This window comes from Castanea sativa, chromosome 1, assembly GCF_040712315.1.
Source record: "Castanea sativa cultivar Marrone di Chiusa Pesio chromosome 1, ASM4071231v1".
Lineage (NCBI taxonomy): Eukaryota > Viridiplantae > Streptophyta > Magnoliopsida > Fagales > Fagaceae > Castanea > Castanea sativa.
Window position 1 is genome coordinate 87000629 of NC_134013.1, and position 16107 is coordinate 87016735.

A 16107-nucleotide genomic window follows, 5' to 3' on the forward strand; every position below is an offset into this window, starting at 1 on the left:
AAGAAAACCTAAAAGCTGATTTTTTTTTTTATAGAAACAAACACACACACACATACACACACACGAGAGAAAGGGAAAATAGGTTTTAATATAAAGGCACAACACAAATTCCACTCAAAAGCCATGGTAACTTTTAAGAGAGGGTGGGATAAGTTATATTATATACAACACACTCTCTTAAGCAATGTGGGACAATTGCCCTCTTTTTTTTTTTTTTTTTTTTTGAGAAACAAACACACATACACAAGGGAGAGGGAAAAGGCCAAAGTTGATTTAATCTAAAGCTTAAATCTAATTGCAAACGTACTGTTTAGTGTAGGAATAGCAATTCATGTTCGCGTGTCAAGTTCGTGTCGTGTCGATTAATGAGTATTCGACTATATGAGTCAACACTAATCCGACATTTTATCAAATGGGTCGAAATTTCTTAACCCTAACACAACCTATTTATTCAATGGATTAGTTGTGTTGACCCATTTATTAGATTTTATCAAAGCGAAAAAAATTACAAATTTTTGTATTAACCAAATCGATCTAAATTATGAAAAAAAAAAAATTAAATATAAAATTTAGAACTAAAGAGTAAATGCATCACAAATAATCATTTAAAATTAAAACTTATCTCAATATCACAAATAATAAATCACAAATGTTAAGGGAAATAAACCACAACAACTAATAAGTTTATATACCTAAAGTTTGAAGGGTATATTGGTGAAATATCATTTAATTAAAACTGGTCAGACTGGTCAAATGGGTTCTATGAGTTGGACATTAACCCAACCCGTTTATTAAATGAGTCAGTCATGTCAACTTGAATATAACACGAATCTGTTAAGTCTCCACCTATAACCTGCTAATTTCATGTCAAGTCATGTCGTGTTTACAAGTCGTGTCAAATTTTACCACCCCTACTTTAATGTAAGAAATTTCATCTTATCCATTGAGATAAAAGACATCATTGTGTGTTTAAAGCTAAATGATTTTTTTAAGGAAGTGGTTCATTACTCCTTACCTATATGACACCTTGAAACACTATAATATATTGAGCATTCACATTCGGTTTCTTCAAAATATTTTATTTTACCATCTCAAAACTTATTTTATCAATTATACCATACCATTTTACAATACATTTAACATCTCAACTTTTATTTTCCTCTATAACACATTAAAATAATATATTTACACAATAAAATATATAACCCAAAAAGTAGGAGAGAGAAATTTTGTTGGAATTATTAACAAAAAGTAGAAGAGAGACTATTAAAAAACAAATTTTAAGAATACCATTATGCTACAGTAGCATCATATAAATAAGATGCTATTGTAGCAAAATTGTAATTTTTTTTTACATTTACAATACCGGATAATGCATACTTTTGCACACTTTTATAATTTTAATGCTAAAATCTTCTAACATGTACCATTTGCAAAATCCAATGCGAATGCTCTGGACAAAAATTCCTAACTCTTGAGTTTTGAGTTTTGACCATGTCCAGGTCCTTTTTTCTAAAAGTATTCACATTGGATATTGTAAATGCCATATGTTGATAATATTTAGCATCAAAACCTCAAAACACCACATTACTCGGTCTTGCAAAATCTTACAATTGCAAAAAAAAATTTTGCAATTGTGCTACAATGGCATCCTAAATGTAAGATGGCATTGTAGCACTATTGTATCTTGTTTTTTAATCACTTTTACTCTCTCTCTCTCTCTCTCTCTCTCTCTCTCTCTCTCTCTCTCTCTCTCTCTCTCTCTCTTTGGGTTGAGATGGTCTCCTTTCTTCCTCAACTCTCTCTTTCTTCATCTTTGTTTTCTCATCTCCCCTCTCTCACTCTTTGACTTGTTGTTGGCCGAAGCATGCTTCGACGTTCGAGACGAGCAGCCACTAGATCTCCTTCAGTCCCTCTCTTACGGCGCTGATGGTGTTTTCTAGGTATTTTTTGTGGCGATATTGGTGTGATTTAGGTGGATATCAGTGTGGCAGTGATCGACGAGTTGTTGTGAGTTACTGGGTTTCTAGATTAGCGAGTTATTGTGGGTTTCTGGCGGTGGAGATCGGTGAGTTGTTGTGTGGGTTTCTAGCAGAGCTTGATAGCAAGAATGCTTTGTCCGGGTCATGCCTATGGAGTTGAAAAGGTTAAAAAGGTTGAGGAGTTTGAGGCAGATGGATATTGGGGCCAATGTTTCATTGTGGGTTCATGGTGGTGGAGGTGGGGGATTGTTCATGGTGGTGACGGTAGTGGTAGGTGGTTTTTGGATTTTATTTGGGTATTGGTCACAGTGGATTTGCTATGATGGTGGGTTTTGGTGTGGTTGTGGCTTTGTCGTTGGTTGTGGAGTGGTTGTGATAGAGAGGAGCAGTGATAAAAAGTATAGTATTATTTTATTATATAATTTATATTATTTTAATATGTTATATGATAAAATAAAAGTTAAAATGTTAAATATATTATAAAATAATATTATATAACAGATAAAGTAGTGTTTAAGGTTACATGCTACATGTAAATGCTCTAAAAGCATGCATTTTCCCTCACGAGAAAGAAAATTTTCATTTGAAGAAAAAATGCCAATAATTAATTTTCCGTGTGGACCACGGCAATCTGATGCATGAATGCTCTATTAAAATATGGAAAGGTTGTCACATCTTCATTTAATCCCTTCCTCCTTTTTCTTTGGAGCAAAGCTTTGGTCACATCTTCATTTTCCCTCGTGAGGAAGAAAATTTTCATTTGAAGAAAAAATGCCAATAATTAATTTTCCGTGTGGACCACGGCAATTTGATGCATGAATGCTCTATTAAAATATGAAAAGGTTGTCACATCTTCATTTAATCCCTTCCTCCTTTTTCTTTGGAGCAAAGCTTTGGTCACATCTTCATTTAGCGACCTATGGAGCAAAGCTTTCGTCACATCTTCATTTAACAGATAAAGTAATTTTTAAGATACTAAAATAAGGCGTTATTTATGTATTGAATGTGAATACCCTAAAAGTATGCATTTTTCCTAGCTGAGAAGGGCATAAGATTTTAAGCTAAAAGAACTAGAGTAAAAAAAAAAAAAAAATTCAAATAAATGTTCATATAGTATTAAAAAAATTATAAATACTTAAAATTGTTATTTCTAAATATATTAAAATGTAATTATTTATCAACAAAGACAAAAATAAAATAATGTTTTTTTAATACTAGGCTGGTTAGAAATTTTTTTTTGGTTGAAGTTAGAGCAGTTATAGTGGTAGTGCTAAAAATTTTAGTTTTTAGCATATTAAAATGCTATTTTATCTATTTTACTACCTCACTTTCTAATATCAAATGTTCTATTTTTTTATCACTTCATCTAAAATAATGTAAACAACTCATTAAAATAATAAAGAAAGAGACAGAATTTGAGTTTTTTAATTGAAGGAAGAGAAATCATCTTAATGGAATATTGTATTTTATTTTTAACAACTTGCTACAGTCAATTGATATTTATACTAGTTTATTGTAATTACAAAAAATTTAGCTTTAATTTTTTAATAACACATAATTTTTTGGTGGCAAAATAATTTTTTTTGTGTTAAAATACAATCACTATTGTAAATGTTTTTATTATTTCTATTAAATTTTTAGATTAAATAGTTGCTATTTGAATGAGATTAGGTAAACTTATCGAGGAGAAGAAAGATTTAAGATTTAAGATTTTGGAAGGGTCGAAACGAAAAAACTTAAAAGTATAATAACTATAAATTTTTTTTAAAAATTAAAAAAAATATGGACTCAGGGAGTGCCCGGTCCCTTTGGGCTCCCACTTGAGTCCGTCCCTGCAAGGATGTAAAGTTTCATTTGAAGAAAAAATGCCAATAATTAATTTTTCGTGTGAACCACGGCTATCTGATGCATAAATACTTTATTAAAATATAGAAAAGTTGTCACATCTTCATTTAATCCCTTCATACTTTTCTGTGGAGATTTAACGATTTATGAGCAAAGCTTTGGCCACATCTTCAATTAATGACCTATGCTGTTTTCGGTGTCCATATGGGTTTAGGTTTAAGTTTAAGTTGTGAGTGACCCCATCAAAAAAAAAAAAAAAAAGTTGTGAGTGATGAGCATGGTAGTCTTAAACAAAAAACCAGCGGACATTATTTCCTTTATTCTTATCCCTACTTATTTACTATTTTTATCCTCCATAGTTTCCTTTGCACAAGATAGCATTAATCAATCCCAATTTGTCAGTGAAGCAAACACCTTAGTTTCCAAAGATGGAAGCTTCGAACTGGGTTTCTTCAGTCCTGGTAATTCCAACAACCGCTACTTGGGAATATGGTACAAGAATATCCCAGTTAAAACTATTGTTTGGGTTGCAAATCGACTATACCCGATCAATGACTCCTCTGGCTTGTTGATGATAAATAGTAGTGGAGGCAGTGTTGTGCTTATGAGTCAGAATAAGAGTGCTGTTGTTTGGTCGACAAGTTCACAAAGACAAGCTAATAATCCACTGTTACAGCTCTTAGACTCTGGAAATCTTGTACTAACAGTAACAGATGAGAAAGATGAAAATTTAAGAATCTCTTCGTGGGAAAGCTTCGACTATCCGACTGATACTTTTTTACCAGGAATGAAGTTCGGCTGGGACTTAAAGAAAGGTATTAACCGGCTTTTTACAGCATGGAAAAAACCAGATGATCCATCTCCTGGAGATTTCACTCATGGGCTATCAGAAATGGGAATTCATTCATACCCTGAAGCTTATGTTTGGAAAGGCAACAAAAAGTTCTACCGTGCTGGTCCATGGAATGGCCTTAGGTTCAGTGGTTCACCAGATTTAAACCCCAATCCAGTTTATGATTACAATTTTGTCTCTAATGAGAATGAAGTTTACTTCATGTACACCCTCAAAAATAAGTCTCTAATCTCAAGAGTAGTTGTGAACCAAACCAGCCATACCCGTGATCGCTATACATGGATTGAAACAGAGAAAGTTTGGAGGGTTTATTCATCAAGACCTAGGGACTACTGTGACAATTATGGCCTTTGTGGAGCCAATGGAAATTGTGTCCTTGCTGCTTCACCGGTCTGCCAATGTCTAAAAGCATTCAAGCCTAAATCACCTGAATTATGGAGCTTAATGGAGTGGTCTCAAGGTTGTGTCCGCAATAAGCCATTGAGCTGCCATACAGATGGGTTTGTTAAATTTGTTGACTTGAAATTGCCGGATACTACATATTCTTGGGTGAACAAAAGCATGAGCCTTGAAGAATGCAGGGTCAAATGCTTGAAAAACTGCTCCTGTATGGCTTATACAAACTCGGATATCAGCGGAGGAGGTAGTGGCTGCGCCATCTGGTTTGGTGATTTAATGGATATTAGACAATTTTCGGCAGGTGGGCAAAATTTATATATCAGAATGTCGGCGTCAGAGCTACTAGGTGTGGTGTTACTTTTGGATTTAAATTACTGTTTCCATTATGCTTTGCATTTTTTTATTTTTTTGAGTAGTGGTTAAATTATTAAATTTTATTAGTTTTAATAACTTAAATTTTTTGGACAATATGTAATTTATTAGGATATTAGAATCAAAGAAACTAAGATATTTTTTGGCATTTAGCATTATTTTTGAAATTGAAAGCTCAATTATTGTGAAAACACTAAAGGTTGTTCAGACTCCTAATTTTAAATTATGGTTAAATTACTTTTACTTTAACTGAAGCGTAATAAACCGGTAATACTACTCTAAGCCATAAGCAACCACAATGAGCAATAAAAGTAAAGTTTAAAGAGTAGGGAAGAGAGATCCAAACACATGATAACACTGAGACGTGTTATTGAAAAGAAAATCGAAGAACTCGGTAAAAAATCTTTCTGCGACCCTTCAAGTCGAAATCGATTCACTAGTGAATAAGTTGGAGTACACGAATGTCAAAAATACCATCCAAGCCTAATCTACCCAATGTACTTGAGCCCTCTAAGCTCTTACTACCAATGGACTTCTTGGAGTCTTATCTTTACTAGTTATCCGAATCCTGCAATATCACCCAATTGCATCCGCCAAGTCTCATCAGTTTCTTTTGGTAAATCTCAAATGCTTCTTAAGCTCCAAAACACTCTGAATAGGCGTGGGTTGTGTTTACGTACAAATATCTTTTCAAGGTATAACAATGGGAGAGGGAAGGATAAGATTACAATGATTTCTCACTAAAGGATGAGTAGCTTTCTCTTTAAAAAATGAATGTGTTGTAGAAACCTCTCTAGGGTTTTCTTCTGAGATAGCCTCCTTACAATTTTGTGGGTAATAAGGGCATATATAGTATGAGTGAAGGGTAGGAAAGTCACCCTTTATTTTTTTCCAAATAGAGAGTTTCACGGGTATCTTGCGAGATGACCTTTCTTGCAAAGTACTCGTGAAATGACAGGCTGGCATGACTATTTAGTTTCTAATCATGTGTTTCACACGTGGCTTTTTCGCGGGTACCTTTACTCGTTAGCTAATCGTGAAACTACACTGATTTTCATTGCATGCTTGATTTTTCACCAACTTAATACTAAATCCAATACAATAAAATCCTACAAAATACAGGGAAATAATTTATTGCAACTGCAATACTTTTTGTTATGGAATAAAACTAACATAAAACATAGTTGTAATCACAACTTTAAGAATATTTTAGTTAGTTGCCAAGTTTGTAAAACTATTTAGCAAACTAGCATCTTAAGACTCTAAAACTCAAGTTCAATGTGAAATTCGAGTCTCTAAAACTACTTAAGTTGTAGGTGGCGATAATCTGATGTGGAAGAAAAAATTCATGTCAAATTCCAACCATTATATCTCCAAATCTACCAAATCTTTTTCTTCTTCTTTTCTTCCGTTCTCCACACTTCTCCTCCTCCTCCTTCTATAGAGTTCCATGTCACATATGCCAGCACTAAAGCTCAAGTTTTGAAGGCTTGGAACTTGTCACTGAATTCAAGTCTCAGAGACTCAAGATACTAGTTTACGAAATAGTTTAAAAAATGTGCTTACCAACGAAAATGTTTCAAAAATCATGTTAAATGGCAAATTTCCTCAATGAAATTGAGTTCGAACCTGGTCTCCACTCTATTTTCTATTTAAAAAGTTAAAAATCTTAAGTGTTGGACCCACATGTGAAGGAGAGTGTTCAAATAATGGTTAAATAATTAAGCTTAAGCTATGTAATTCACCATTTTGCAACAGCTTTTAACTTTTTAAATTTATTATGTTTACTGCTTCCCTTGCTTTTTCATATCTTTTAGCTGTATTCTAACTATATTTCAGTTGCTGTGTCAAATTCAATTATGAAGAGGAAAAACATGGTCCTAAGATCAAGATTGCAGTGTCAGTTGCTGCTGCCCTTGCTGTAGTTTCTGGAACACTCTTAGTTGGCTTATATACTTACAGAATCAGGACAAACTTAAAAGGTAACATAACTTTACTTTGACAATGAGTTATGGAACCACTTAAAAGGCTTTTCAAAATGGAATCTATTAGTAATATAAACAGAATCAAGTCAACTTATTCCCATCTCATAATACAATATTTTGAACTAGGATTATAATGATGTATGATAAAATCTTGTTCAAAGTTTGTCAGTGCTTTGCAAAACAATTTCACAAATTGAGCCGTGTAGTGTCATCAGACTAGGCAAACTTAGGCAATTTGTTGCTTGGTGTATGGTGTGATATAGACCTTTACTGATCTTGAATTCCAAGTGGACATTCTTGAATAGATTACTCTTTTTCTTTTTGAGTTTGGCTTGTGGCTTACACCTATAAGGCCTTCATCCACACGTCACGCTAACCTTAATTACTTAGCAAAAGGAAAAAAGAAAAATATTAGGTTCCCACTTCCAAGTGGACATTCTTGAATGGATAGGCCAAGGTGCTCATTTTAGTATCATCAGTTGGAATGGTTAAATTAGCAAGATGCTTGTTAGACTTGGCCTGGTCATAATTGATACAAGTTGAATTCTAAAAGCTTTTCAAGTTTGATTAGCATAGTTTTTATTTATTTATTTGGGGTTAATAGTACCTTGATTTCCTTTAAATCACTATATAAGCATGACTCTGCTCATATCACTATGTATTGGATTCAGTTTCATTTTAATTTCATTGTTCAAGTTCGATAGTATCTTTCTGAGAGAAAGAATCTGCGTTTATAAGTCATTATCATTGCTGCAATGACAGAAATTTAAATCTGAGATTGTGGTAATTATTGCAGCTCAACTAAACCCTGTCATCCTCAATATATTACTTCGGTTCTTTAAATCTCAGTTCTTTCCTCTTGTTTTTGTTTTTTTTTCTTTCTAATTTTCCTTTCTATTTCAGTAAAAAAGGAGCCGAAGGGAATTATAAGTCATCAGAACAATGAAGGTCAAAAGGAAGACCTTGAGCTCCCTTTCTTAGACCTATCCACAATAGTCGGTGCCACTGACAACTTTGCACTCAACAACAAGCTTGGTGAAGGTGGTTTTGGACCTGTGTACAAGGTAAACTTGTGATATGCTTGTACAAAAACTATGACAGACGATGAGACAATCTTTTATTTTATTTCTGTTACTGATTTTAGCAATCTTTCTGCATATGAGAATTTCAGGGTATACTAGAAGATGGACAAGAGATTGCTATCAAGAGGCTTTCAAGGAGTTCTGGACAAGGATTGAACGAGTTCAAGAATGAAGTAAGATTGATTGCCAAGCTTCAGCACCGGAATCTTGTAAAGCTTGTTGCTTGTTGCGTTCAAGGAGAAGAGAAAATGTTGGTTTATGAATACATGCCCAATAAAAGTCTAGACTCCTTCATTTTTGGTTTGAGTCCACAAACCTAATACATATGGTTGAGCTTGTGTAACTATGTTATCAATATTTCATAAAATAAAGAAAATTTTCAATTTTGACTGAAATTTAAGGATATATAATTAACTTGAATTTGAAACTCTTACCAGATCAAACAAAAAGTAAATTGTTAGATTGGTCTATGCGCTTCAATATTATATGTGGAATTGCTCGGGGGCTTCAATATCTTCATCAAGATTCCAGATTAAGAATCATACATAGAGATCTCAAAGCAAGTAACGTTTTACTCGATAGTGAGATGAATCCTAAAATTTCAGACTTCGGAGCAGCCAGAACTTTTGGAGGAGATCAATCAGAAGGAAACACAAAAAGAGTGTTTGGAACTTAGTAAGTACATCTTGACACGCTTTTAATGTAAATCTACTTTCTTTCCTAATTAATCTTTCTCACTTAAAACTAGTGATATCCTGTAGTGGTTATATGGCGCCAGAATATGCTCTTGATGGACAATTCTCGACAAAATCTGATGTCTTTAGCTTTGGGATTTTGTTGCTTGAAATCATGAGCGGGAAGAAAAATAGAGGGTTTTTTCATCCAAACCATAGCCATAACCTTATTGGATATGTAAGTTTCTAACTCTTGATTACTTATCTAGATATGTTGGACAAATGAATGATAAATCATGTTTTTATATTCTATGTCTACAAAGACCTAATTTCACAATATGTTGTTGAGTATTTTCAGTAATGGTGAATAAGTCAATGAAAATTTTGTGTTGCTAACAGAAATTTTCATATTTTTAGGCATGGATACTGTGGAATGAGGGAAGGCCATTAGAATTGACTGATGAATGCTTAGGACAATCATCCACATTGTCTGAGGTTCTCCGTTGCATCCATATTAGCCTCTTGTGTGTACAACAGCGTCCTGAGGATAGGCCTAGCATGTCATCTGTGATTGTGATGTTGGGCAGTGAGAGTGCATTGCCTCATCCTAGACAACCTGGTTTCTTCTTGGAAAAAAATTCAAATGAAGCACATTGTTTCTCAAGTAAGCAGGAACCATCTTCGACCAATGAAATAACAATTACATTATTGGAGGCTCGGTAAGAACTTTGTAATAAAGAAACTCATAAAGAATTTTCGATACAAAATCATGGTCATGATTATAATCTGTAAACATTTCATACATTCAAGTAAGCTCTGTCAATTCTATTGGCACCAGGGGCGAAACTAGGGGGGGGGTTGAGTGGGGGGCAATTGCCCCCACTGACCTCACCCAAACTAACACCCCCTTAATATGTATCTTCCTATATTTTCTTTGTGTATGTTTTTGTTTGCTTTAAGCTTATATTCTGCAACTCTGCATGTAATATTCTGCTATGGGGTTGTCACTTTTGGCTGCACTTGTAATGCACTTTTCTTGGCTGATGATTAGTAAGAAGCTCATTATATTCCCCTAAAAAAATCATTTTTAGTAACAATAGCTTCGACCTTAAATTTTATTTTGAAAATATTTCAAACTCGTCTAATATAATGAAGAGAAAAATTCTTATATGTACTATATGTAGTCTCGAAATTAAAAAATGGTATCACAACATCTCCAACCAATATGCCAAAATTTTTATGTTTCTTTCTTTAATTCTTCTATAATGCTTTTACGATAAACATAATGTAACATAGAATTAATAAGCATCAATACTTTTATGATTTAAAATAAAAAACGTCATACAATCTATTTCTAAAAAAATTCTAATGCTATGCACAAGGAAAAAAGAAGAAGAAACAACTTAACGTTACATTATATTTTATATGCTAATCAAAATTTTTGATTAATTTGTTAAGTATTTTTTAATTATACTAATTAAAAAAATTGAAATTGGTTTTGCCTTCAATTCTTTATTTTCATCTTGCCCCTCCTAAACTCGAATCCTAGCTTCGCTATTGATTGGTACCTAAGGACCTTTAATTATTTGCACTTATGAAGAGTGCACTGTGGAAAATGAGAGAAAATTCAGAGATAGAGGTGGCTGAGATCTGATTTGAGAAAGAGAGCTCAACCGGCTTAATCTAAATTCTAATTCTCTTGCTGTCTTGCACAGAGAGGGACTGAGATGAAAGAGTGACAACAAAAACAAGTGGAAAATTTTTAGGAAAAGAGAAAGATAGAGTAGTTTGGTTTAATGGGCTTTTTTTTCTAGGCCATGTACCTAAACGTTTGCGATTTCTTGGGCCAGCATTTTGGGCTACATATTCTGTAGATTAACTTGGATTTAATAATTTTAATCTTCTCAATCCAAGAAATCTAATTCTAAAAGGTAGATAAATTCTAATTAGTTTAACTGGTAAAATTTTTTGTCATCGAATAAAAGACCGATGTTCAAATTTACTCTCTCTATCCCAAATTGTAAGTCCTCTATTCTATTTTGGGATGTCCAGTAATGAAGTCCTATTTCCCAAATTAATAAATAAAATTTCTATCTTACCTTTTACTTTAATTAAAAAGATAAAGTCATTTTGTCTATATAATTTAAATTAATGAGGACGATTTTGAAAATTTGTACATTTTTAACTAATAGACATACATTAAATGATGTTCTCTTAAAAAGTTGAATTTTCTAAACTTGACCAACATTTTGGTACATAGGGAGTATTAAATTTGTCAAACCATTATGAAATTATAGTATTATATTAATAAATACATTTGTGGGGGTAAAATAGATAAAATGTTTGTTTGGGTCTTGGGCCTGATTTGGTAGTGTAAGTTTGTCCGAGTAGAGCTTTTGAGAACCACAAGCCAGTGCACATTACAAGAGGTGGAGGAGTCGTCCGAGGAAGAGTAGCTCTTCGGACGGGCCCAGTAAAGGTCATGGGACATACCAAGGGATTTAGAGACAGAATTCCGGAAGATCTATTGGGTAAAGGCGTGATCCACACAGTGGTTAGAAGGAAGAACGTGTGAGAAATATCAGAGGAGAAAAAACTGCTACCACCGCATTAAAGACCCTACACCTACCTTCCTGGCCGCATTAATGGGGAAATGACCTCTGAGCAGTGAGGTTCAGCTTTCCAGCTGGTATTTGGAGGTTTAAAGAAGGTGCTAGATGGGACAAGTATCTAGGGAGAAGATTGGTGATACACGTGGAAGAAAGAAGGAAGAAGAGGACAGATTCAAGAGAAGAAGAAATATATAAAAGGTCGAGGGGGGCAGAAGGAAGAGGGGATCGAATACTTGAATTGTAATTGTAATATTGTTCTTAAAGGAAAGAAAGGCAATACAAGTTGTCCTTAGCTTACGTCCGAGGAGAGATTCATTACTGTTCTCATCTACTAAACACGCGGATAACGGCAATCTAGCCTGTTTTTCCCTTGTCCAACATCCACAGTCTAGGTTTCAAGCCCACATGCTACAAATTTTTATTGTATAAGGCTCTTTAGGCCTGAATCCACCTAGTGATTGGACCGGGTACAGATTGTGTACTTACAATTGGCGCCGTCTGTGGGGACCTAGTGCTGAAGGAATTGGAGCGTTATGGCAGGCTTAGATTCACATTGTACAGAGTCTCAAGGGTCCTAGCGTGAAGATTACTTTGAGCATCTCGAGCGTCAGAGGGATCGAGAGGGAAGTGTGCATACGGCACCCCGGTGCAAGCCATTCGCGTGGTGGAAGTAGAGCCACCCATGAGGATGACGCCAAGGCCATGCAGAAGGAGATTAACCATCTTAAGAAAAAATTACGCCGTGTTAGACGAAAGCGAGCCTCACCTCTTTCCAATCCTTCCTCTGGGGGCTCTTAGGGAAGCAATTATAGTCCAAGGACTAGGACTCCTCCTAGCAAAACCTTCTCTTACGAGAAGGAAGAGCTTCCGGGTTGTAGGCATAAAAAGTTTCCCTTCAGGGGCTTAGGAAATGACACTATGAGCAGGGCATTGCATCAGATCTCCAAGTCCCCCTTCTCACGTAGGATCGAGAAGGGAAAACTTTCATGACGGTTCACCTAGCCCACCTTCACCATCTATAATGGTAGGATGGACCTAGTTAAGCATGTAAGTCATTTTAATCAGAGGATGGCGGTACACTCTCAGAACGAGACCTTGATGTGCAAAATCTTTCCCTTTAGTCTAGGACCTATTGCTATGAGATGGTTTAACGGACTGAAGGCGGGTTCTGTTGATTCTTTCATGGAACTCACTAGGGCATTCGCGTCCCGATTCATTACATGCAGTAGAGTTCCTCGGCCTTTGGACTCATTGTTATCTATGGCCATGAGAGAGGGTGAGACCTTGAAAACGTATTCTGACAGATACTGGGAGATGTTTAATGAAATCGACGGCGATTTTGACGAAGTGGCGATTAATACTTTCAAGGTGGCCTTCCAACTGATCACGATTTAAGGAAATCTTTGACCAAGAAGCCTGTGCGGAGTGTACGTTGGCTTATGGATCGCATTGACGAGTATAAAAGGGTTGAGAAAGACTAACAATAAGGTAAGGGTAAGGCGAAGGCTATCCCTCAGGAGAGGAGGGATTTCAGGTCAGATAGGTACAGTAACAACAGGCCGAGGAGAGATTTCTCTAGGCAATTTGGTTCAGCCACTTCTCAAGTAGTTAACACCGTATTCCAAGAACTAGTAAACCAATTGTTGGAGAAAGTCTGCAAGGAGCCCTATTTCAAGTGGCCTAGTAAGATGGCAGGGGACCCTGCGAAGTGAAATCAGAACCTTGTTTGCCAATACCATCAGGATGTAGGCCATACTACCGAGAACTGCCGGACACTTTGGAATCATTTGGAATAGCTGGTCAGTGAAGGAAAGTTGAAGCAACATTTATATCAGCCTAGTGGGTAAGGAAGCAATTCGGGTTCGATTAACTAGAGGAATAATTCGTCTCGGCCCCCCTTGGGAACAATTAATGTCATCCTTGCAGTCCTAGGCAGGACCGGTTCCTGTCCTACTAGGGTGATGTCCGTATCACATATTCTCACTAAGGAGTCTAGCTCCAGGCCGAAAAGAATTAAAGGTGCTTTTTCGCCTATCTTGGGCTTCTCGGATGAAGATAAAGTTGGGACCATCCAACCGCATGATGACGCCCTGGTGGTTACTCTAAGGATAGGGAACTATGATATAAAGAGGGTGATGGTCAATCAGGGTAGTGGTGCGGATATTATGTACCTTGATTTGTTTAGGGGGCTCAATTTGAAGCTCGAGGATTGTACGGCTTACGATTCACCACTGATAAGTTTTGAAGGGAAGGCCGTCATACCAAAGGGATAAATTCGTTTGCCGGTACAGTCAGGTTTGAAAATAGTTGATGTGGATTTCATCATGGTTGACGCTTATTCCCCATATACGACCATCGTTGAAAGACCTTGGCTGCATGCTCTGGGTGCTGTTTCCTAAACTTTACATGTCAAAGTAAAGTTCCTGTCGGGAGGACAAATTGAGGAGATTCTTGGGATTCAACCGGTAGCAAGGCAATGCATATCGGCTGTAATACTGCCTCAGGCCGAACCAGAATCCTCGGCCTCGGCTGTGGAAGACTTATAGCAATTAACGACTCTGGATACACCGGGTGCGGTGACAGTAGAGGAGGCAATGTGTGAAGAATTGGAAAAATTTCTTATTGATGATGACCCTGAAAGGTTCTTTCAGGTTGGGGTACGACTACTACATCAAGAGAAGGTGGAATTGGTGATGTTTTTGAAAAGAAATATTGATGTATTTGCATAGGATGCTTACGAGGCTCCGGGGGTTGACCCAAGCTTCATTTGCCATTATTTAAATGTCAATCCTGTCGTTGTCCCTAGGAGGTAACCACCTCGGCGTTCTTTTAAAGAACATGCCGAGGCCATCAAGGAGGAGGTGCTCAAGCTCAAAAAGGCTGGGGCTATTAAAGAAGTTTTCTATCCAGAATGTTTGGAGCATACTGTTGTGGTAAAAAAGAAGAGCGGGAAGTGGAGAGTATGTGTGGACTTCACAGATCTGAACAAAGCCTGTCCCAAAGACTAATTTCCAATGCCTCGCATCGATTAGCTGGTGGACGCCACGGTTGGGCATCCTCGGATGAGTTTTTTGGATGCCTTCCAAGGCTATCACCAAATACCTTTGGTGTTGGATGACCAGGAGAAAATCGCCTTCATTACTCATACGGGAAATTATCACTATAAAGTGGTGTTGTTCGGTTTGAAAAATGCAGGAGCTACTTATCAAAGGATGATGACCAGGATGTTCGAGTCGCAGCTTGGAAAGACTATTGAGGTATATGTGGATGATATAGTGGTGAAGAGCAAGATGGTGCCCATGCATGTGAAAGATTTGGATGACACCTTTCAAACGCTTAGGAAGTACAAGTTGTGCCTTAATGCCTCTAAGTGCTCTTTTGGGGTAGGCTCTAGGAAGTTCCTAGGCTACATGGTGACTCATAGAGGACTAGAGGTAAATCCGACACAGGTCAGGGTCATCCATGGCTTGCGACCACCTCAGAATCCAAAGGAAGTTCAAAGGTTGACTGGGATGACTGCTGCCCTCAGCAGGTTTATCTCTCAGTCTGCTGATAGGTGTAGGCCCTTTTTCCAGCTGTTGAATAAGTGGAACGGATTCAAATGGACAGAGGAATGTGCTTCGGCTTTTCATCAACTTAAGGAGTATCTTTCCCGGCCACCCATCATGTCTCTACTAGAGATCAATGAAGTCCTGTTTGCATACATAGCTGTAGCTATCCGTGCAGTCAGTCTGGTTTTAATACGGGACGATAACGGAGTACAGAGACCGGTTTACTACGTTAGCAAATCTTTGAATGAAGCCGAAGTGCGATAACTACTTTTGGAGAAGGCGATTTTGGCCGTAGTTCATGCTACGTAGAAGCTTCCTCATTACTTCCAATCCTAAACCGTTGTGGTTTTGACTCAACTTCCTCTCAAGTCGGTACTACAAAGCGCTGACTACTCAGGGAGGGTAGCCAAGTGGGGAACTATTTTGAGAGCTTTCGATATCAAATATATGCCTCGCACCTCCGTGAAGGGCCATGTCCTTGCTGATTTGGTGGCAGAATTTGTTGAACCTTCATTAGAAGAAACCGCAAAGGAGTTGCACATGGATGAAAAATCAGTTGGCATGGTCACATGCGAAGGGCTTCTAGTCTGGAAAGTATATGTCGACGGGGCGGCAAATCAGAGAGGGTCAGGTATCGGGCTTGTTTTGGTATCCCCTGAAGGAATCACCTTTGAAAAATCGTTGAGATTGGCGTTCTCGGCCACTAACAACAAGGTTGAGTATGAAGCTGTCTTAATTGGTATGGGTATGGT

At 36.7% G+C, this 16107-nt stretch overlaps 2 protein-coding genes across 4 annotated transcripts; both read left to right on the plus strand.

Moving 5' to 3' along the window:
- Positions 1-4283: 4283 nt before the first annotated feature.
- Positions 4284-10029, plus strand: LOC142621972 (G-type lectin S-receptor-like serine/threonine-protein kinase SD1-1). 3 transcript variants are annotated; one of them, XM_075795372.1, is made up of 7 exons: positions 4284-5425; positions 7317-7433; positions 8340-8500; positions 8608-8818; positions 8956-9193; positions 9280-9430; positions 9610-10029. In XM_075795372.1, the coding sequence occupies exons 1-7, from the start codon at positions 4399-4401 to the stop codon at positions 9913-9915; spliced, it is 2211 nt and encodes a 736-aa protein (XP_075651487.1). In that variant the 5' UTR covers positions 4284-4398; the 3' UTR covers positions 9916-10029. The 3 variants fall into 3 exon arrangements, with proteins under 3 accessions (XP_075651487.1, XP_075651489.1, XP_075651488.1); XM_075795374.1 differs by lacking the exons at positions 4284-5425; positions 7317-7433; positions 8340-8500 and having other exon boundaries at positions 8682-8768; XM_075795373.1 differs by lacking the exons at positions 4284-5425; positions 7317-7433; positions 8340-8500 and having other exon boundaries at positions 8752-8846.
- A 5185-nt stretch (positions 10030-15214) lies between these two features.
- LOC142636293 (putative mitochondrial protein AtMg00860) lies at positions 15215-15619 on the plus strand. The gene has a single exon (XM_075810465.1). The coding sequence runs from the start codon at positions 15215-15217 to the stop codon at positions 15617-15619; it is 405 nt and encodes a 134-aa protein (XP_075666580.1).
- The last annotated feature ends 488 nt before the right edge of the window (positions 15620-16107 follow it).

What these genes read in the sequence shown, in the direction of transcription:
- LOC142621972 (XM_075795372.1), top strand. Translation starts at nt 4,399, where the DNA reads ATGATAAATAGTAGTGGAGGCAGTGTTGTGCTTATGAGTCAGAATAAG. An exon ending in AATCAGGACAAACTTAAAAG is followed by an intron (nt 7,434 to 8,339) that starts GTAACATAACTT and finishes TTTCTATTTCAG; the next exon opens with TAAAAAAGGAGCCGAAGGGA. An exon ending in AAAAGAGTGTTTGGAACTTA is followed by an intron (nt 9,194 to 9,279) that starts GTAAGTACATCT and finishes GATATCCTGTAG; the next exon opens with TGGTTATATGGCGCCAGAAT.
- LOC142636293 (XM_075810465.1), top strand. Translation starts at nt 15,215, where the DNA reads ATGGTGACTCATAGAGGACTAGAGGTAAATCCGACACAGGTCAGGGTC.